The 24562-nt window shown below is 31.6% G+C and overlaps 1 protein-coding gene across 1 annotated transcript in view; it reads right to left on the reverse strand.

Annotated features, from left to right (window-relative positions):
* Nucleotides 1–24081, reverse strand: part of tbx15 (T-box transcription factor 15) — a 54686-nt gene extending 30605 nt beyond the window's left edge. Inside the window, exons 1-3 of the mRNA XM_061970534.2 lie at nt 23590–24081; nt 8932–9136; nt 5111–5212 (exon numbers count right to left, since the gene is read on the reverse strand). Coding sequence (XP_061826518.2) covers nt 5111–5212; nt 8932–9136; nt 23590–23776 — 494 coding nt within the window. The 5' untranslated portion in view covers nt 23777–24081. The remainder of the gene's footprint in view (nt 1–5110; nt 5213–8931; nt 9137–23589) is intronic.
* Between the last annotated feature and the right edge of the window lie 481 nt (nt 24082–24562).

Here is a 24562-nt window from a genome sequence, read left to right on the forward strand (position 1 = left end):
GCGGAAATATCGACTTACTGTCTTTAATGATTCTCACATATCGAATTTGCTAACGTAAAGTTCGTGTTTTCTTAATAATCAATGACAACTGAATACGATGAATGACGCTAACATACGTGGTTTTGTGAACATCAAAGGCAGTTACATTTACGATGAATGAAGCAAACGTACATATTTTCGTAAAAATCACAGACAATTTAGTCTTTAATAAAGCTGATATACGTGTTTGCGAAAACATCGGCTTACTGTCTTTAATGATTCTCACGTATCGACTTCGAAAGCTTGGACGATTCCAATGAAGCTAACGTACAGTTCGTGTTTTCTTAAAAATCAAAGACAATTGAATACGATGACGCTAACGTACTTGTTTTTGTGAACATCAAAGACAATTACATTTAACGATGAATGATCTAAACGTGCATATTTTCGTAAACACCACAGACAATTTAGTCTTCCGTGATGCCGATGTGCGTGTTTACGGAAACTTTAACTCACTGTCTTTAATGATTCTCACGTATTGACTTCAAAAGCTTGGACGATTCCAATGAAGCTAACGTATAGTTCGTGTTTTCTTAAAAATCAAAGACAATTGAATATGTTGACGCTAACGTACCTGTGTTCGGGAACATCAAAGACAATTACATTTAACGATGAATGATGCAAACGTGCATATTTTCGTAAACATCACAGACAATTTAAGTCTTCCGTGATGCCGATGTGTGTGTTTACGGAAACATCGGCTTACTGTCTTTAATGATTCTCATGTATCGACTTCGAAAGCTTGGACGATTCCAATGACGCTAACGTACAGTTCTTGTTTTCTTAAAAATCAAAGACAACTGAATACGATGAATGACGCTAACATACGTGTTTTTGTGAACATCAAAGGCAGTTACATTTACGATGAATGATGCAAAAGTGCATATTTTCGTAAACACCACAGACAATTTAGTCTTCCGTGATGCCGATGTGCATGTTTACGGATATTTTAACTCACTGTCTTTAATGATTCTCATGTATTGACTTTGAAAGCTTGGACGATTCCAATGAAGCTAACGTATAGTTTGTGTTTTCTTAAAAATCAAAGACAATTGAATATGTTGACGCTAACGTACTTGTGTTCGGGAACATCAAAGACAATTACATTTAACGATGAATGATGCAAACGTGCATATTTTCGTAAACATCATAGACAATTTAAGTCTTCCGTGATGCCGATGTGTGTGTTTACGGAAACTTTAACTCACTGTCTTTAATGATTCTCACGTATCGACTTTGAAAGCTTGGACGATTCCAATGAAGCTAACGTACAGTTCGTGTTTTCTTCAAAATTAAAGACAATTGAATATGATGACGCCAACGTACTTGTTTTTGGGAACATCAAAGACAATTACATTTAACGATGAATGATGCAAACGTGCATATTTTCGTAAACATCACAGACAATTTAGTCTTCCGTGATGCCGATGTGCGTGTTTACGGAAACATCGGCTTAATGTCTTTAATGATTCTCATGTATCGACTTCGAAAGCTTGGACGATTCCAATGACGCTAACGTACAGTTCTTGTTTTCTTAATAATCAAAGACAACTGAATACGATGGATGACGCTAACATACGTGTTTTTGTGAACATCAAAGGCAGTTACATTTACGATGAATGAAGCAAACGTACATATTTTCGTAAACACCAAAGACAATTTAGTCTTCCGTGATGCCGATGTGCGTGTTTACGGAAACATCAGCTCACTGTCTTTAATGATTCTCACGTATTGACTTCGAAAGCTTGGACGATTCCAATGAAGCTAACGTACAGTTCGTGTTTTCTTCAAAATCAAAGACAATTGAATACGATGACGCTAACGTACTTGTTTTTGTGAACATCAAAGACAATTACATTTAACGATGAATGATCTAAACGTGCATATTTTCGTAAACATCACAGACAATTTAGTCTTCCGTGATGCCGATGTGCGTGTTTACGGAAACATCGGCTTACTGTCTTTAATGATTCTCATGTATCGACTTCGAAAGCTTGGACGATTCCAATGACGCTAACGTACAGTTCTTGTTTTCTTAAAAATCAAAGACAACTGAATACGATGAATGACGCTAACATATGTGTTTTTGTGAACATCAAAGGCAGTTACATTTACGATGAATGAAGCAAACGTACATATTTTCGTAAACATCACAGACAATTTAGTCTTTAATGAAGCTGATATACGTGTTTGCGAAAACATCGGCTTACTGTCTTTAATGATTCTCACGTATCGACTTCGAAAGCTTGGACGATTCCAATGAAGCTAACGTACAGTTCGTGCTTTCTTCAAAATCAAAGACAATTGAATACGATGACGCTAACGTACTTGTTTTTGTGAACATCGAAGACAATTACATTTAACGATGAATGATGCAAACGTGCATATTTTCGTAAACATCACAGACAATTTAGTCTTCCGTGATGCCGATGTGCGTGTTTACGAAAACATCGGCTTACTGTCTTTAATGATTCTCACGTATCGACTTCGAAAGCTTGGACGATTCCAATGAAGCTAACGTACAGTTCGTGCTTTCTTCAAAATCAAAGACAACTGAATACGATGAATGACGCTAACATATGTGTTTTTGTGAACATCAAAGGCAGTTACATTTACGATGAATGAAGCAAACGTACATATTTTCGTAAACATCACAGACAATTTAGTCTTTAATGATGTTGAGGTGCGTGTTTGCGGAAACATCGGCTTACTGTCTTTAATGATTCTCACGTATCGACTTCGAAAGCTTGGACGATTCCAATGAAGCTAACGTACAGTTCGTGTTTTCTTCAAAATCAAAGACAATTGAATACGATGACGCTAACGTACTTGTTTTTGTGAACATCGAAGACAATTACATTTAACGATGAATGATCTAAACGTGCATATTTTCGTAAACATCACAGACAATTTAGTCTTCCATGATGCCGATGTGCGTGTTTACGGAAACATCGGCTTACTGTCTTTAATGATTCTCATGTATCGACTTCGAAAGCTTGGACGATTCCAATGAAGCTAACGTACAGTTCGTGTTTTCTTCAAAATCAAAGACAATTGAATACGATGACGCTAACGTACTTGTTTTTGTGAACATCGAAGACAATTACATTTAACGATGAATGATCTAAACGTGCATATTTTCGTAAACATCACAGACAATTTAGTCTTCCGTGATGCCGATGTGCGTGTTTACGGAAACATCGGCTTACTGTCTTTAATGATTCTCATGTATCGACTTCGAAAGCTTGGACGATTCCAATGACGCTAACGTACAGTTCTTGTTTTCTTAAAAATCAAAGACAACTGAATACGATGAATGACGCTAACATATGTGTTTTTGTGAACATCAAAGGCAGTTACATTTACGATGAATGAAGCAAACGTACATATTTTCGTAAACATCACAGGCAATTTAGTCTTTAATGATGTTGAGGTGCGTGTTTGCGGAAACATCGGCTTACTGTCTTTAATGATTCTCACGTATCGACTTCGAAAGCTTGGACGATTCCAATGAAGCTAACGTACAGTTCGTGTTTTCTTCAAAATCAAAGACAATTGAATACGATGACGCTAACATACTTGTTTTTGTGAACATCGAAGACAATTACATTTAACGATGAATGATCTAAACGTGCATATTTTCGTAAACATCACAGACAATTTAAGTCTTCCGTGATGCCGATGTGTGTGTTTACGGAAACATCGGCTTACTGTCTTTAATGATTCTCATGTATCGACTTCGAAAGCTTGGACGATTCCAATGACGCTAACGTACAGTTCTTGTTTTCTTAAAAATCAAAGACAACTGAATACGATGAATGACGCTAACATACGTGTTTTTGTGAACATCAAAGGCAGTTACATTTACGATGAATGAAGCAAACGTACATATTTTCGTAAACATCACAGACAATTTAGTCTTTAATGATGTTGAGGTGCGTGTTTGCGGAAACATCGGCTTACTGTCTTTAATGATTCTCACGTATCGACTTCGAAAGCTCGTTCTTTTCTTAGAAATTTAAAGACAATTTGCGTTAACGGTTCTTTCCCGACACCTGGGAAATGTTGAAACTATTGCCGTTTAGCGTTTTTTGAAACAAAGAATGCTGCTCATTTTCAGCACGCGTACTGTCAGCCATGTTTTTGGCGACATGCTGCGATACGTGCTTCTTCTCATCGTCCACGAGCAAATTTGTCACGGACGCTAACGTTGAGATGCTAACGCGCCTTGTTTGTCCGCGCCCTGAGAGCAATCGTCTCCGCCGGCGGGCCCCCCTGGCTCAGCTAGCGGCCCGCCTGGAGAGGAAGCAGATGATGACGGTGGTGGTTGTGAATATATTTCAATCCCCACGCTCTGGCTCCGACTTCAGGGCCCGGCGAGGCGAGCCAGCGCATCTGTCTCGTCGCATTCCCAGAGCGATCCATCACGCGCGGAGCCAGCACATGCTAGCTTGGATCGCTCTTGCGCCTTTGTTTCTCTCCCGCAAAGATCCTCTCCGCTCCGCTCGTGACATGTGAAGTGAGACTCGTGCGAGAACTGAGAATACGACGTAGGGTCGGCGACTTTTACACGTGATGAAGTCCGATTCGGAGACGACCACGTTTGACCACGTAGCAAACAAAAAACACGGCCGACAACCACATTATACTAATATTTGCCGATAAACAATTCGAGTGCTAACAGCGAACACCCTCGTTTTTTAGCACCCTTCATCGTTTTGCGTTGAACGTTACCGAATCACTAAATCCGATCTTTTTTCATTTAAAATTGGCTCGCTACCTATAAAAAACTACGTGACCAAATACACGATAAACTACATTACAAACTACTTGACAAAAAAAAATCACAAACTATATAAACTACATGACCAACTGCATCACAAAATTCATGACAAACTACATGATAAAGTACATCACAAACTACATAACATTCATGACAAACTACGTGACAAAATCCATGAGGAAAAATCATGACAACCTACATGACCAAATACATTACAAACTACTTGACAAAAAATCTTCACACACTATATAAACTAAACTACATTAAAGCTGCTGTTTGGGGCCTCACCTGTATCTCTTGTTGTCCACGGGGACAATGTCCATGGCGATGTAGTACTGCTGGTGCGGGTCCAGGCCGGCGATCTTGACCCGCATGGCAGGAAACATTCTCCTGACGTTGGAGAAAACGCAAGAAAAGGAAGCAAGTCAATCAAGCAAATTGTATCGATGTAGCCCTAAATCACGATGCTAACGTTAGCAAGCTAATGTTACTATGCTAGCTTTTTAATCTTTAGCAAATGTTATAGGTATTCACCTCAATCGTATTTTGGTACCTGATGCAAGCTAAGGCTAGCATGCTAACATTAACTCTTTTTTTTTTTAGCTAATTTAGCAGGTAAACACATCAATGTCATTTAATTAATGCTACTTGTAAGTATGCTAATGTTAGCATAGTACTGTAAGCATGCTAGCTTTTTTTGCTAATATTGTCGGTATACACCTCAGCGTCAAATATTTTGTCACTTGACGAATGATATCTTTTAGCAAGCTAATGTTACTATGCTAGCTTATATTTTTTAAGCTAATTTTGTAGGTATTTACATCAGTCATATTTTGCTACCTGCAAGCTAAGGTTAGCATGCTAACATGAACTTTTTTTTTGTTAGCTCATTTAGCAGCTATACACATTAGGGTGATATATTTTAGCATTACATTTATGCTTCCTGGAAATATGTTATTGTTAGAATAATACTGTTAGCATGCTAGCTTTTATTGTGTGCTAATTTTGCAGGTATACACCTCGGCGTCAAACATTCTGTTACTTGATGAATGTTACCTTTTTGCAAGCTAATGTTTATATGCTAGCTTTGATGTTTTTTAGCTAATTTTGTAGGTTTTCACCTCAGTCATATTTTGCTACCTGATGCAAGTTAAGGTTAGCATGCTAACATTTTTTTTTTTTTAGCTCATTTAGCAGGTATACACATAGAGTGATATATTTTAGCATTACATTTATGCTACCTGTAAATATGTTATTGTTAGCATAATACTGTTAGCATGCTAGCTTTTATTGTGTGCTAATTTTGCAGTTATACACCTCGGCGTCAAACATTCTGTTACTTGACGAATGATACCTTTTAGCAAGCTAATGTTAATATGCTAGCTTTTATTTTTTAAGCTAATTTTGCAGGTATTTACCTCAGTCATATTTTGCTACCTGATGCAAGTTAAGGTTAGCATGCTAACATTTTTTTTTTTTTTAGCTCATTTAGCAGGTATACACATAGAGTGATATATTTTAGCATTACATTTATGCTACCTGGAAATATGTTATTGTTAGCATAATACTGTTAGCATGCTAGCTTTTATTGTGTGCTAATTTTGCAGTTATACACCTCGGCGTCAAACATTCTGTTACTTGATGAATGTTACCTTTTTGCAAGCTAATGTTTATATGCTAGCTTTGATGTTTTTTAGCTAATTTTGTAGGTTTTCACATCAGTCATATTTTGCTACCTGATGCAAGCTAAGGTTAGCATGTTAACATGACCTTTTTTTTTTAGCTCATTTAGCAGGTTTACATATTAGGGTGATATATTTTAGCATTACATTTATGCTACCTGGAAATATGTTATTGTTAGCATAATACTGTTAGCATGCTAGCTTTTTTTTGTTGTTGCTAATTTTGCAGGTATACACCTTACCGTCCAATATTCTGTTACTTGAGGAAGGATGCATTTTAACAAGCTAATGTTAATATGCTATCTATTTTTTTAAGCTAATTTTGTAGGCATTCACCTCAGTCATATTTTGCTACCTGATGCAAGCTAAGGTTAGCATGCTAACATAAAAAACTTTTAAGCTCATTTAGCAAGTATACACATAAAGGTGATATATTTTAGGATTACATTTATGCTACCTGTAAATATGTTATTGTTAGCATAATACTGTTAGCATGCTAGCTTTTATTGTGTGCTAATTTTGCAGGTATACACCTCGGCGTCAAACATTCTGTTACTTGATGAATGTTACCTTTTAGCAAGCTAATGTTACTATGCTAGCTTTTATTTTTTAAGCTAATTTTGTAGGTATTTACATCAGTCATATTTTGCTACCTGGTGCAAGCTAAGGTTAGCATGCTAACATGAACTTTTTTTTTGTTAGCTCATTTAGCAGTTATTTTTGTAAGCTAATTTTGTAGGTTTTTACCTCAGTCATATTTTGCTACCTGATGCAAGCTAAGGTTAGCATGCTAACATTAAATTTTTTTAAGCTCATTTAGCAGTTATACACATAAAGGTGATATATTTAAGGATTACATTTATGCTACCTGTAAATATGTTATTGCTAGCATAACACTGTTAGCAGGCTAGCTTTTATTGTGTGCTAATTTTGCAGGTATACACCTCGGCGTCAAACATTCTGTTACTTGACGAATGATACCTTTTAGCAAACTAATGTTAATATGCTAGCTTTTAGTTTTTAAGCTCATTTTGCAGGTATTTACCTCAGTCATATTTTGCTACCTGATGCAAGTTAAGGTTAGCATGCTAACATATTTTTTTATTTTTTTTAGCTCATTTAGCAGGTATACACATTAGAGTGATATATTTTAGCACTACATTTATGCTACCTGGAAATATGTTATTGTTAGCATAGTACTGTTAGCATGCTAGCTTTTATTGTGTGCTAATTTTGCAGTTATACACCTCAAACATTCTGTTACTTGACGAATAATACCTTTTAGCAAACTAATGTTAATATGCCAGCTTTTATTTTTTAAGCTAATTTTGTAGGTATTTACCTCAGTCATATTTTGCTACCTGATGCAAGCTGAGGTTAGCATGCTAACATGAACTCTTTTTTTTTTAGCTCCTTTAGGGGGTATACACATTAGAGTAATATATTTTAGCATTACATTTATGCTACCTGGAAATATGCTATTGTTAGCATAGTACTGTTAGCATGCTAGCTTTTTTGTGCTAATTTTGCAATTATACACCTTGACGTCAAATAGTCTGTTACTTGATAAATGATGCCTTTTAGCAAGCTAATGTTAATACGATATCTATTTTTTAAGCTAATTTTGCAGGTATTTACCTCAGTCATATTTTGCTACCTGATGCAAGTGAAGGTTAGCATGCTAACATATTTTGTATTTTTTTTTAGCTCATTTAGCAGGTATACACATTACAGTGATATATTTTAGCATTACATTTATGCTACCTGGAAATATGCTATTGTTAGCATAGTACTGTTAGCATGCTAGCTTTTTTGTGTGCTAATTTTGCAGTTATACACCAACGTCAAATATTCTGTTACTTGATGAATGATACCTTTTTGCAAGCTAATGTCTGTATGCTAGCTTTTATTTTTTTAGCTTATTTTGTATGTATTTACCTTAGTCATATTTTGCTACCTGATGCAAGCTAAGGTTAACATGAACTTCTTTTTTTTTTTTAGCTCATTTAGCAGGTATACACATTAGAGTGATACGTTTTAGCATTGCATTTATGCTACCTGTAAATATGTTATTGTTAGCATAATACTGTTAGCATGCTAGCTTTTTTTTTTGCATTAGCATAGTAGCTTTTTTGAGCTAATTTAGCAGGTACACACTTCAGTGTCTTATATCTTAGTATTTCACTAATGCTACCTGTAAGCCTGTTATTGTTAGCATAGCACTGTTAGCATGCTAGTTTTTTTTTTTGTTTTTTTTTTAAGGATAAGCATTTTGTAGTTCTTTGAAAACAATCTACATATTGTACTGGTTTTGAAGGTGAAAACTATAAAAAGGCCCCCGGTATCCTTTGTCAGTCTATGGCCCTTGGTGGAAAAAGTGTGGGCCCCTGGTGTGGAAGGCGCAGAAGGTGTGGTGTAGGCCCCTACCTGCCGGCCTTGGTGATGATCATCTCAGTCCCGATGTCATGGAACCTCTTCCACAGGTCGGCACACTGCAGCTCCACGTGGATCTCCTCCATGGACGACGCTGGAGGCTCGCAGGCTCCTGATGGAAGCTCCGCCGGGGAACCGAAGGAACACGAGGTCCTCTCCGACGCGTCCTCCACGTCCGAGCCGGGACTCGTCTCGCAGTCTGAGGACCGGGACCAAATAGGTTGGATTTTCACATCAACACATTTTAAACGTTTGTATCAGTAAACAAATATTTTTCAAGTATTTTCAGACCAAATAAAACATCATAAAACAATAAAAAAGTGCTTAAAATTGTAATAAATTCAAATATTACATTTATATTTTTATTATATTTTTAAAGTACTTTCAGACCAAATAAAACATAAAACAATAAAAAAGTGCTTAAAATTGTAATAAATTCAAATATTACATTTATATTTTTATTATATTTTTAAAGTACTTTCAGACCAAATAAAACAAAACAATAAAAAAGTGCTTAAAATTGTAATAAATTCAAATATTACATTTATATTTTTAAAGTACTTTCAGACCAAATAAAACATCATAAAACAATGAAAAAGTGCTTAAAATTGTAATAAATTCAAATATTACATTTATATTTTTATTATATTTTTAAAGTACTTTCAGACCAAATAAAACATAAAACAATAAAAAAGTGCTTAAAATTGTAATAAATTCAAATATTACATTTATATTTTTATTATATTTTTAAAGTACTTTCAGACCAAATAAAACAAAACAATAAAAAAGTGCTTAAAATTGTAATAAATTCAAATATTACATTTATATTTTTAAAGTACTTTCAGACCAAATAAAACATCATAAAACAATGAAAAAGTGCTTAAAATTGTAATAAATTCAAATATTACATTTATATTTTTATTATATTTTTAAAGTACTTTCAGACCAAATAAAACATAATACAATAAAAAAAGTGCTTAAAATTTTAATAAATTCAAATATTACATTTATATTTTTATTATATTTTTAAAGTACTTTCAGACCAAATAAAACATAAAACAATAAAAAAGTGCTTAAAATTGTAATAAATTCAAATATTACATTTATATTGTTATATTTTTAAAGTACTTTCAGACCAAATAAAACATCATAATACAATAAAAAGTGCTTAAAATTTTAATAAATTCAAATATTACATTTATATTTTTAAAGTACTTTCAGACCAAATAAACATCATAAAACAATTTTTTTTAAAGTGCTTAAAATTGTAATAAATTCAAATATTACATTTATATTTATATATTTTTTAATATTTTTAAAGTACTTTCAGAACAAATAAAACAATAAAAAAGTGCTTAAAATTGTAATAAATTCAAATATTACATTTATATTTTTATTATATTTTTTAAAGTACTTTCAGACCAAATAAAACATCATAAAACAATTTTTAAAAAGTGCTTAAAATTGTAATAAATTCAAATATTACATTTATATTTTTCAATTTTTATTATATTTTCAAAGTACTTTCAGACCAAATAAAACATCTTAAAACAATTTTTAAAAAGTGCTTAAAATTGTAATAAATTCAAATATTCCATTTATATTTTTATTATATTTTTAAAGTACTTTCAGACCAAATAAAACATCATAAAACAATATTATTTTATTATATTATTATAGTTTGTCATGATTTTTGTCATGTAGTTTGTGATGTAGTTTACCGTGTATTTGGCCATGTCGTTTGTCATGGATTTTGTCATGTACCGTAGTTGGTCAGTTAGTTTTTTATAGTTTGTGATGTCGTTTGTCATGATTTTTTGTCATGTAGTTTGTGATGTAGTTTATCGTGTATTTAGTCATGTAGTTTGTCATGTAGTTGGTCATGAATTTTGTCATGTAGTTGGTCATGTATTTTTTTTGCAGTTTGTGATGTATTTTATTGTGTATTTGGTCATGTAGTTTGTCATGTAGTTGGTCGTCAGTTTTTTTTCTAGTTTTCATGATTATTGTCATGTAGTTTGTCATGTAGTTTATTATTCCCCAGATTTCGCAATACAAAACAAAATGTCAAAATGTTATATTGTTTAAAATATTTGAAAAGTTCCGCTCAATAACGGACAACATTTTTCATTAAAACTGACATACTTTTCACTGTATACTAATACTACTACTATACTGTTACTACTTGTACTCTACTGGTAGTACAAGTATAGTAGTACCACTAGTACTATAGGTATACTATTACTACTTGCAGTACTATTTTAGTGATACCACTATACTAACGGTACCAATATAGTATGGTGGTACTACTATTATTCTGGTTGCCAGTTGTACTACTATACTAGTACTATTAGTTAATTATGTACTAGTAATACATACGTGATACAAGTTCCTGGACAAACATTTTGGATAAAAAGGATTTAGAAGAAAATATTTTTGTGTTTATGAGAAAAATGTAATATTTTTAACAATATAATTTATTACATTTTGACATTTTGTTTTTTATTGCAAAATCTGGGGAACAATAAACTACATGACAATAATCATGAAAAACTACATCACAAACTAGAAAAAACTAGATGACCAACTACATGACCAAATACACGATAAACTACATCACAAACTACATCACAAACTACATGACAAAATTCATGACAAACTACATCACCAAATACACAATAAACTACATCACAAACTACATGACAAAAAAATCATGACAAACTACATCACAAACTATAAAAAAAACTGCATGGCCAACTACACGACAAACTACATGACCAAATACACGATAAAATACATCAAACTGTAAAAAAAAGACATGACAAAATTCATGACCAACTACATGACAAACTACACGACCAAATACACGATAAACTACATCACAAACTACACGACAAAAAAAATCATGACAAACTACATCACAAACTATAAAAACTATATGACCAACTACATGACAAAATCCTTGACAAACTACATGACCAAATACACGGTAAACTACATCACAAACTATATGACAAAAAACATCACAAACTATAAAAAACTGCATGACCAACCACATGACAAACTACATGACTAAATACATGATAAACTACATCACAAACTACATGACAAAAATCATCGCGCACTACATCACAAACTATATAAACTACACGACCAACTACATCACAAAAGTCATGAAAAAATCATGACAAACTACATCACAAACTATATAAACTACATGACCAACTACATCACAAAAGTCATGACAAAATTCATGACAAACTACATGACCAAATACATGATAAACTGCATCACAAACTACATAACATTCATGAAAAACTACATGACAAAATGCATGACAAACTACATCACCAAAAACATGACAAAAACCGTGAGAAACTACATCCCCAAAAACATTACAGACTACATGGCAACATTCATGACAAATTACACGACCAAATACATGACAAACTACATCACAAACTATAAAAAACTATATGACAAACTACATGACCAAATACACGGTAAACTACATGACAAACTATAAAAAACTGCATGACCAACTACATGACCAAATACATGATCAAATACATCACAAACTATAAAAAAAAAAAAAGTGACCAACTACATGACAAAATTCATGACAAACTACATCACCAAATACACAATAAACTACATCACAAACTACATGACAAAAAAATCATGACAAACTACATCACAAACTATAAAAAAACTGCATGACGACAAACAACATGACCAAATACACGGTAAACTACACCACAAACTACAAGACAAAAAACATCACAAACTATAAAAAACTGCATGACCAACCACATGACAAACTACATGACCAAATACACGATAAACTACATCAAACTACATGACAAAAATCATCGCACACTACATCACAAACTATATAAACTACACGACCAACTACATCACAAAAGTCATGAAAAAAATCATGACAAACTACATCACAAACTATATAAACTACATGACCAACTACATCACAAAAGTCATGACAAAATTCATGATAAACTACATGACCAAATACACAATAAACTGCATCACAATCTACATAACATTCATGACAAACTACATGACAAAATTCATGACAAACTACATCACCAAAAAACATGACAAAAACCGTGAGAAACTACATCCCCAAAAACATTACAGACTACATGACAAATTACACGACCAAATACATGACAAACTACATGACAGAATACAAGAGAAACTACAAGTAATTACAAACTAACAAAAAAAATTAATTTCCCCGTTGTGGGATAATAAAGGCTATCCTACATGACAAACTACATGACCAATTAATACAAACTACATGACTAAATGCAAGACTAAATACATGACAGAATTCATGCCAAACTACATGACAAACTACATAACATAATACAAGACAAACTACATGGCAGACAACATAACAAAATACAAGATAAACTACATGTCAAACTAATTGACAGAATACATGCCAAACTACATGACAACATTCATGCCAAACTACGTGACAGAATACAAGAGAAACTACAAGTAACTACAAACTGACAACCAAAATGTCCCCATTGTGGGATAATTAAAGTCTATCCTACATGGCAATCTACATGACCAACTAATACAAACTACATGACAGAATACAAGACACGACAAACTACATGATAAACAACAGAACAGAATACAAGACAAACTACAGAACAGAATACAGGACAAACTACATAACAGAATACAAGACAAACTACATGACAGAATACAGGACAAACTACATGACAAACAACATAACAAAATACAAGACAGACTACTTGGCAAACTACATGAGAGAAAACAAGAAAAACTACATGAAAAACGACATGACTGAATACAAGATAAACTACATGGCAAATTACCTGACAGAATGCAAGGCATGACAAACTACATTTCAAACTACATGACAAGCTATATGACATAATACAATATAAACTACATGACAAACATAACAGAATACAAGACAAACTACATAAGAAAATACATGACAGAATACAAGATAAACTACATGGCAATCTACATGGCAGAATACAAGACATGACAAACTACATCACAAAATACATGACAAATTACATGTAAACTACATGACAGAATACAAGACATGACAAACTACATCGCAAACTACATGACAAATCACATTGTAAACTACATGACAGAATACAAGATAATCAAAATGGCAATCTACATGACAGAATAAAAGACATGACAAACTACATCGCAAACTACATGAGAGAATACAAGACAAACAACATGGCAAACTACATGACAAACATAACAGAATACAAGACAAACTACATAACAAAATACAAGACAAACTACATGTCAAACACAACAGAATACAAGACAAACTACATAACAGAATACAAGACAAACTACATGACAAACATAACAGAATACAAAACAAACTACATGACAAACCACATGACAGAATACAAGACATGCCAAACTACATGAAAAACTACATGACCAACAGAATACAAGACAAACTACATGACAAACTACATGACAGAATACAAGATAAACTACATGACCAACAGAATACAAGACAAACTACATGACAGAATACAAGATAAACTACATGACAAACTTGTTTTGTTTTCAATGAATATTGTGCTTTTATTTTGGAATCCTGCACTTCTGTGTCTTACTTTGTGTTTTGTTTTAATGAAATGGTGCGCTTTTATTTTGGAACCTTGCACTTCTGTGTCTTACTTTGTGTTTTGTTTTCATGAAATGTTGTGCTTTTATTTTGGAATACTGAACTTCTGTGTCTTACTTTGGGTTTTGTTTTGTTTTGTTTTAATGAAATGCACATGAGATAGGCTCCGACCCCCCGCGACCCCGAAAGGGACAAGCGGTAGAAAATGGATGGATGGATGGAAATGTTGAGTTTTTATTTTGAAATCTTGCACTTCTGTGTCCTAACTTTGTGTTTTGTTGAGAAATATTTCACTTTTGTATCCAAACTTGCTGTTTGTTTTTTTTATGAACTGTTTTGTTTTATTTGGAATCCTGCACTCTTTTGTCCTAACTTTGTTTTTAGATTTTCAAAATGTTTTTTTGTTTATAAATCGTGCACCTTTTAATCCAAACTTTGTGTGAGTGTTTTATGAAAAGTTTTGTTTTGAAATCTTGCACTTTTTGGTCCAAACTTGTGTAGTTGAAATATGTGCGATGTATCACAACACAACTGTGTGCTCATTTTTAATGAAGTCGTCTTTTAACTTGGAATCTTGTATCCAAACTTTGTGTTTAATATTTAAAACTAAACTTTGTGTTTAATATTTTAAAACTAAACTTTGTGTTTAACATTTTAAAACTAAACTTTGTGTTTAATATTTTAAAACTAAACTTTGTGTTTAATATTTTAAAACTAAACTTTGTGTTTAATATTTTAAAACTAAACTTTGTGTTTAATATTTAAAACTAAACTTTGTGTTTAATATTTTAAAACTAAACTTCGTGTTTAACATTTTAAAACTAAACTTCGTGTTTAACATATTAAAACTAAACTTTGTGTTTAATATGTTAAAACTAAACTTTGTGTTTAATATTTTTTTAAATTGTCTAAACTTTGTGTGTAATAATTTAAAACTAAACTTTGTGTTTTACATTTTAAAACGTCTAAACTTTGTGTTTAATATTTTTTAAACTACCAAACTTTGTGTTTAATATTTTAAAAATAAACTTTGTGTTTAAATTTTTTTTAAACATCTAAACTTTGTGTTTAATCTTTTTTTTAAACTTCCAAACTTTGTGTTTAGTATTTATTTAAACTTCCAAACTTTGTGTTTAAATATTTTTAAAACTAAACTTTGTGTTCAATATTTAAAAAAAAAAGTCTAAACTTTGTGTTTAATCTTTTTTTAAACTTCCAAACTTTGTGTTTAATATATTTTTTTTTAAACTTCCAAACTTTGTGATTATTATTATTTTTTAAACTTCCAAACTTTGTGTTTAGTATTTTTTTTAACTTCCAAACTTTGTGTTTAATATATATTTTTTTATCTTCCAAACTTTGTGATTATTTTTTTAACTTCCAAACTTTGTGTTTAATATTTTAAAACTAAACTTTGTGTTTAATTTTTTTTCAAAATGTCCAAACTTTGTGTTTAATTTTTTTTCAAAATGTCTAAACTTTGTGTTTAATGTTTTTTTAAACTTCCAAACTTTGTGTTTAAATATTTTTAAAACTAAACTTTGTGTTCAATCTTTTAAAAAAAACGTCTAAACTTTGTGTTTAATCTTTCTTTAAACTTCCAAACTTTGTGTTTAATATATTTTTTTTATCTTCCAAACTTTGTGATTCTTTTTTTTAACTTCCAAACATTGTGTTTAATATTTTAAACTAAACTTTGTGTTTAATTTTTTTTTTTTACTTCCAAACTTTGTGTTTGATATTTTAAAACTAAAATGTATGTTTAATATTGTAACAAACGTCTAAACTTTGTGTTTAATATTTTTTTTAAACTTCCAAACTTTGTGTTTAATATTTTAAAACTAAACTTTATGTTTAAAATTGTAAAAAAAAAACATCTAAACTTTGTGTTTATTTTTTTCTAAACTTCCAAACTTTGTGTTTAATTTTTTTTTTACTTCCAAACTTTGTGTTTATTTTTTTTAAACTTCCAAACTTTGTGTTTAGTATTTTTTTTTACTTCCAAACTTTGTGTTTAACATTTTTTTCAACTTGCAAACTTTGTGTTTAATATTTTAAAACTAAACTTTGTGTTTAATATTTTAAAAAAACGTCTAAACTTTGTGTTTAATATTTTTTTAAACTTCCAAACTTTGTGTTTAGTATTTTTTTTTTAACTTCCAAACTTTGTGTTTAATATTTTAAAACTAAACTTTGTGTTTAATATTTTAAAAAAAACGTCTAAACTTTGTGTTTAATATTTTAAAACGAAACTTTGTTTAAAATTGTAAAAAAAAACATCTAAACTTTGTGTTTAATTTTTTCTAAACTTCCAAACTTTGTGTTTAATTTTTTTTTTACTTCCAAACTTTGTGTTTATTTTTTTTTAAACTTCCAAACTTTGTGTTTAGTTTTTTTTAAACTTCCAAACTTTGTGTTTGATATTTTAAAACTAAAATGTATGTTTAATATTGTAAAAAACGTCTAAACTTTGTGTTTAATATTTTTTTTAAACTTCCAAACTTTGTGTTTAATATTTTAAAACTAAACTTTATGTTTAAAATTGTAAAAAAAAAACATCTAAACTTTGTGTTTATTTTTTTCTAAACTTCCAAACTTTGTGTTTAATTTTTTTTTTACTTCCAAACTTTGTGTTTATTTTTTTTAAACTTCCAAACTTTGTGTTTAGTATTTTTTTTTACTTCCAAACTTTGTGTTTAACATTTTTTTCAACTTGCAAACTTTGTGTTTAATATTTTAAAACTAAACTTTGTGTTTAATATTTTAAAAAAACGTCTAAACTTTGTGTTTAATATTTTTTTAAACTTCCAAACTTTGTGTTTAGTATTTTTTTTTTAACTTCCAAACTTTGTGTTTAATATTTTAAAACTAAACTTTGTGTTTAATATTTTAAAAAAAACGTCTAAACTTTGTGTTTAATATTTTAAAACGAAACTTTGTTTAAAATTGTAAAAAAAAACATCTAAACTTTGTGTTTAATTTTTTCTAAACTTCCAAACTTTGTGTTTAATTTTTTTTTTACTTCCAAACTTTGTGTTTATTTTTTTTGAAACTTCCAAACTTTGTGTTTAGTTTTTTTTAAACTTCCAAACTTTGTGTTTGATATTTTAAAACTAAAATGTATGTTTAATATTGTAAAAAACGTCTAAACTTTGTGTTTAATATTTTTTTTAAACTTCCAAACTTTGTGTTTAATATTTTAAAACTAAACTTATGTTTAAAATTGTAAAAAACAACAACATCTAAACTTTGTGTTTAATATTTTTTTAAACTTCCAAACTTTGTGTTTAGTATTTTTTTTTTACTTCCAAACTTTGTGTTTATTTTTTTTTAAACTTACAAACTTTGTGTTTGATATTTTAAAACTAAACTTTGTGTTTAAAATTATTTAAAAAAAACATCTAAACTTTGTGTTTAATTTTTTTTAAACTTCCAAACTTTGTGTTTAATATTTTTTTTTTAAACTTCCAAACTTTGTGATTATTATTATTTTTTAAACTTCCAAACTTTGTGTTTAATATATATTTTTTATCTTCCAAACTTTGTGATTATTTTTTTTAACTTCCAAACTTTGTGTTTAATATTTTAAAACTAAACTTTGTGTTTAATATTTTAAAAAATTGTCTAAACTTTGTGTTTAATATTTTTTTAAACTTCCAAACTTTGTGTTTAGTATTTTTTTTTTGCTTCCAAACTTTGTGTTTATTTTTTTTTAAAGTTCCAAACTTTGTGTTTGATATTTTAAAACTAAAATTTATGTTTAATATTTAAAAAAACGTCTAAACTTTGTTTGATATTTTTTTTAAACTTCCAAACTTTGTGTTTAATATTTTAAAACTAAACTTTATGTTTACAATTGTAAAAAAAACATCTAAACTTTGTGTTTATTTTTTTCTAAACTTCCAAACTTTGTGTTTAATATTTTTTTTTACTTCCAAACTTTGTGTTTATTTTTTTTAAACTTCCAAACTTTGTGTTTAGTTTTTTTTTTTACTTCGAAACGTTGTGTTTATTTTTTTTAAACTTCCAAACTTTGTGTTTGATATTTTAAAACTAAACGTTATGTTTAATATTGTAAAAAAACGTCTAAACTTTGTGTTTAACATTTTTTTTGAACTTCCAAACTTTGTGTTTAATATTTTAAAACTAAACTTTATGTTTAAAATTGTAAAAAAAACCATCTAAACTTTGTGTTTAATTTTTTAAAACTTCCAAACGTTGTGTTTAACATTTTAAAACTAAACTTTATGTTTAATATTGTAAAAAACGTCCAAACTTTGGTTTTAATATATTTTTTTAAACTTCCAAACTTTGTGTTTAATATTTTAAAACTAAACTTTGTGTTTAACATATTAAAAATTGTCCAAACGTTGTGTTTTTGTGTAGTTGTGTATGTTTTTCGTTATGTTATGCTTTGTTCAAAAATGCGTTGCAGCGTGTGCGCCTGCGTGCTTGCGTGCGTGTGCGTGTGTTGCTTACATGTGAAAAAAGAGAAAGCAGACAAACACAATGAGTCACATAATAATATTGACACTATAATAATGTACATGTACTAATAAATACTGCATCATATACATAAAGTACATAAATGTTTGTAATATTTGTACATATTAATATTGCCCTATGTACATGTACTAATAAATACTGCATTATATACTTACAGTACAAGTATTTATACCATTTATACACATCAATATTGACTTATGATGTACACTATAATGTGCATCATAATAATAATATTACTATTAAATTCTGCATCATGTACATACATCCATTTTCTACCGCTTGTCCCTTACAGTACATAAATAATATGTGTACACAGAAGTAGAAATATATCATCCGCAGCAAAAGTAGACAATTTGACAGAATTCCTCGGAGGAGGAAAAGTGGAGGCCAAACAGAAGCCGCTCTGTCAACGCGCACACGCAAACACGCACGCGCGCACACCTGACTGAGCACATTATGACCACGTGATCGTAAGGCGGTCGACATATTAGAAACAGCCCGCCGCAGCGTGCACGCGCTCACCCGCGTTGCACCGTCGCGCGCGCGCGCGCGGGAAGGTTTGGTGTCATTGCTTGGGGTTCCGCGCGTGCGCCCGCGCACACACGCACGCACTTGATTGAAAAAATGACACTTCTGCCGGGAAAGTGGGAACCGAACGTGCACGCGCACATCAATAAAGTCGATGTATTCAAAAGAACCCTAATGACGATCGTGGATCATTGCGTGACGTGGAAATATGACTTCACGTCCATCAATAAAGAATGTCCACGTGAAACGTTACAATTCAAATGACGTCATGAATATTAAGAACTTGATTAGTTTTGGAAGGATTTTTACTTTTTGCCGCGATCGAAACCCTTTTTTGTTGTTGTTGTTGTTGCTCAATTTCATGATGTGCACGCTTTTTTTTTTTAACGCGCACCTGTTGCCTGTCACGCGCAGCTATTTACGTGCGCGCGCCGGAGAGCAGGTGAGACGTCACGTGGTCCTATATGCTTTCAAAATAAAACACCTCGCGGTTACGTAACAATTCCTGCAGAATATATTTAGCATTTCTGTGAATAGTTTGCGTTTTTATGGCACAAATGTAGTGAAATATATTTATTTATGTATATTTTGTTGTTGTTGTGTCACAAATAATTGTTTTTTTCAACAGTATATTTGTTAGATATTGTTTTATTCAGATAACAGTTTTTTATGCAAAATGTTTTTAGATTTTTTTTTCAAATTGTTATCTGTGGAAAATAACTCAAATAAAATAGTTTTATGACATTACTGCCGTTGCTCAAAAAATAATATTTTTGTAGCGTGCTAAAAATGAATATGATTATATTATTTGTTGATGCATTATTTATTGTTTTAATTGATATTATATAGTTTTAATTGATATTGTATTGTTTTAATTGATATTTTACTGTTTAATTACATATACTGTATGCAGTTTTTTGTTTTTAATACATAATGCATATTATATCATTTTAAATACATGTAACAGATATCGTTTTTAAAGGTTTCTTTAATGCATATCATTTATTTAATGCGCATTATAAATAGATAGACAAAACAATGAATACAAAAAATAAGAATAATGGAAAAAAAGTTTCTTATGCACATGAAATGGTTTTTAAATACTTATGACGTTGATGTTTTTTTTAAAATGCATATATGTTTAAGGTTTGTTATGAAAAATTTTAATTCACATATAATTAGTATTATAACATTTAATTGGACATATATTTTAGAGGAAAGTATGGAGTTCTCTGTGAAAAAAATACGTTCGTATGAAAAAAGGGTTTTGTGGCTTATACTTAACACACACATAAGGTTTTTTGTAGATATAAATACAATTTTAAAAAAAAATCTAATTTTTACATTTTCATCCGTTTTGGAGGCAAGTAAAACGTTTTTGCGGCTAATTGTGTTTTTTTGTTTAAAAAAATAAAAAATAAAACTTAAGTTCTGGTGATGCTGATCCAAACGAATACAAATGAAGAAAAAAATGATATAATTAACAAGAACTTTTCAACTTGAAACCGCAAAAAGGGGCAAAAAGAGGCCAAGTGAGGCCGCAGAGACGCCCGGTGATGAGGCTCTCCTGCCGGGCAGGACACAGCTCGGCAGCCCGCTGAAGCGCTCACAGGCTGCGTCACATTATACATATGTGTGTGTACACGACCAAAATACCACTTTTTAGTGGAACCTGAGAAATAAAAGTGCTTATTAAAAATTAAAACCATTAAGTTGTCGTGTTGACACTTATTTATAGCACATTTGTGCAAGAATGTTATTTTTTATTTGCCATAAATAGTCAAAACCCACGTGGTTTCTCCTGGAAAAACTTTGTAAAACCTGTTTTTTTTTTAAATGTATTCTATTTTCAAAGGACACCTTACCATCTTAACGAACGACGTGTTCCTAGCCACTTCCTGCTCCATCACGGATAAGAACATCATGGCAAATGTCCTCAAACATTGTCCCCGGTTGGCGTGCAGCGTTAGCGTGTGAAAACTTGCACATTTATGTCTTAATTATGTTACATTTCTTATTTTGCAAGGAAAATAATGAAATTATTATAACTTTTTTTTGTGTGTTTATCTAGAAACATCGTTTTGCATTATTAAGACTTCAAAGATTCATTACTGTCAATTTTTCCATAAATGGAAGACTTATGGAAGCGTTGAGATATATTTTTAAGTTCAGGGAAAAGAGCGGCGGCTGCGCCCTCATGCAGTGTGTCATTAAATAGCAATTAAAATAGATGAAATAGTAAATACTAAAAATAAGAATAATACATAAAAAAACTGAAATTAATGTTGTGAAATATAAACCTGCTCAGGGCCCCAATTTATTTGTAATGTATGTTATATCGTTTTTAAGTACATACATACATATATACATATTGGAATTGTTCCTACATATGTTTCTTTAAAATGTGTAATATATTTTTCATGCTTACTATAAAGCTTTTTCATGCATATTATATCATTTTTAAAACATATGTATGTATATATACACACACACACACACATATATATATATATATATATATATTTTTATTTTTATTTTTTTATTACATGGTTTTTTATATGTATAATATATTTTTCATGCCTATTATAAAGCTTTTTCATGCATATTATATCATTTTTAAATACATGTGTAGATTTTTTTAATCACATAAGTTTAAAAAAAATGTATAATATAGTTTTGATGCTTATTATAAAAGTTTTTAATTCATGTTTAATGTTTTTAATGGATATACATTTCTAAAGAAAAGTTATTGCAGTTGAAACAAACACGGAGGATAACAATAATGAGTGGAAAATAATGAATTTGTGAACTTAACACACGCACACACCTTTTTTGTGTTTGCAGATAAAAATAAGATTTTTAGTAAAAATGTATATCTTTACATTTTCATCTTTTTGAGGCAGTATAAAGTTTTTTGCAGCTATTTGCGTTTTGTTCCAAAAATAAATGTAATCTGAGAATTAGAGTTCTTCCTATTTCGGTGTTGTAACCATGGCAACAAGAAAAGTATATAATAATACAAAACATATAAGAATGATTCATATTATTTTTTGAATACAAATCTTTCAAACTACTATTGGACCAAAAATCTTGCTTTTTTTAGAATTGCTCCTATCTCCATGTTGTTGTCGTGGCAACAAGGAAATATGATAAAATAATACAAACAAATAAGAATCATGCATTTGTATTTGTAATGGGGGGGCGGGGGGGGGGGGGGTGCTCAAAGGACAAATCTGCTCAGGGGCCCAATTTATTTAGGGGCGGCCCTGCCTGTGCATTGTTTTTTGGAAACAAAATTGCCCACATTTGGAATTGTTCCTATTTTGACGTTGTCGTCATGGCAACAAGAAACTACTATTTAATAATGCAAAAAAATATATATATATATATATTGATGTTTGTGTATATGTTTATGGACAAAAAATGTATTGTTTTTAGTCCTAAGTTTGATTTGTAAACAAGCTTTTACATTTTTAGGACGTCAAAGACTCGTTCGTGTCAATTTTTCAATAAATAAAAATATGAATCTTTCTTACCCTGTGATTTAGAATTTGTCATTTAAGAACAATAAAAACAATATAATATATAAAAATACAAAAAATAAGAATAATTAATAAGACAAGAGTGGAAATTATTGTGAAATAAATCAAATTAAGCATTTTGGTTTATTTACACTTTATGGTTTGTTATTTTTGTGTCCTCATTTAGATGCCTTGCTATATTTGGATGTTGTCGTCATGGCAACGAGGACAGTCCTACTGCAATAAGCAAACAATATTTTCATAGTCATTATTTTTCTATGGGCGCGCTCCCGTGGGTCCTCGGCCACAAAAAAAGAAGCGCGCGCAGGACGTCTTAAAGCTGCAGAAGCGGGTCCCTACGTGTGTGTGTGTGTGTGTGTGTGTGTGTGTGTGTGTGTGTGGGTGTGTGTGTGTGACACTGACCCGGGTCCATGTCCAGACAGTGCTCCGGCTCGTCCGCGTCCCCCGCGAGTCCGTCCACGGCCAAGCGGATGTCCTTGTCGTCCCAGGCGCGCAGCCGCCGCTTCTTGCCGGAGCCGATGAGGGCTTCCACGGAGAAGGCGTGCGCGCGGGAGCTCAGCGCGGCGGCAGATCGCCTCCTCTCGCTCATGTCTCTGTGGACTCTCCCGCGCTGCGTGGGCTCCGACACCGCCGCCCACTTGCTCCGTGCACGCGCGGCGGGAAGAAAAAAAAAAGTGAGGCTGAAAGCGCGTGAAAAGTCGCGGGGAAAAGTTGGTGGAAAAGTGAAAGTAATCCCGCTGCGTGACCGACTAGAAGCTTCCACGGGCGGCCATCATCCACGACTGGCTGTCCTCTGATTGATCCTCACTTCTGGAGGGTGGCTTTTTTTTCTCTTTTTTTTTTCAGGAGGGGGCGTGGCTTGCAGCTCTCGTCCAATCCAAAGCGCGCAGCGGAAGCGAGAGCCAACTTTTTGGACCAATGGGCGATCGGGGGCGGGGACAGAGAAAAAGAGGCTGAAATATTCATCTTAATAAAATCATAACACCTCCAAAATACCTGCCTGGACACTTCCGGTCTGGTGAGGACGTGAGAGGGCACCTGGTGGGCCCCGCGCACGTGGACGGGGTCCTTTGCAAACACACAAAAAAATACATTTTAATTGACCTATATTATTATTATTATTATTATTATTATGAGAATACTAATTGCTGCCATGAGTTTCACAATAAAAGTCAAACAAATACTGACATATAAACATCATCTTTGTAACTAAAAATAATAACGCCACCTTATGACATGATGACAAATATGACATTTCAATGTGATTTATGACTTATAAGAACACCAACACTGACAAATGTTAATAATTAAACATGTGGTGCGGGCGGAAGTAAGCATGATACTAACATAAGTTTTTGTATTATTATTTAACAGT

The sequence above is a fragment of the Nerophis lumbriciformis genome, linkage group LG13 (assembly GCF_033978685.3).
Source record: "Nerophis lumbriciformis linkage group LG13, RoL_Nlum_v2.1, whole genome shotgun sequence".
Taxonomy (NCBI): Eukaryota; Metazoa; Chordata; class Actinopteri; order Syngnathiformes; family Syngnathidae; genus Nerophis; species Nerophis lumbriciformis.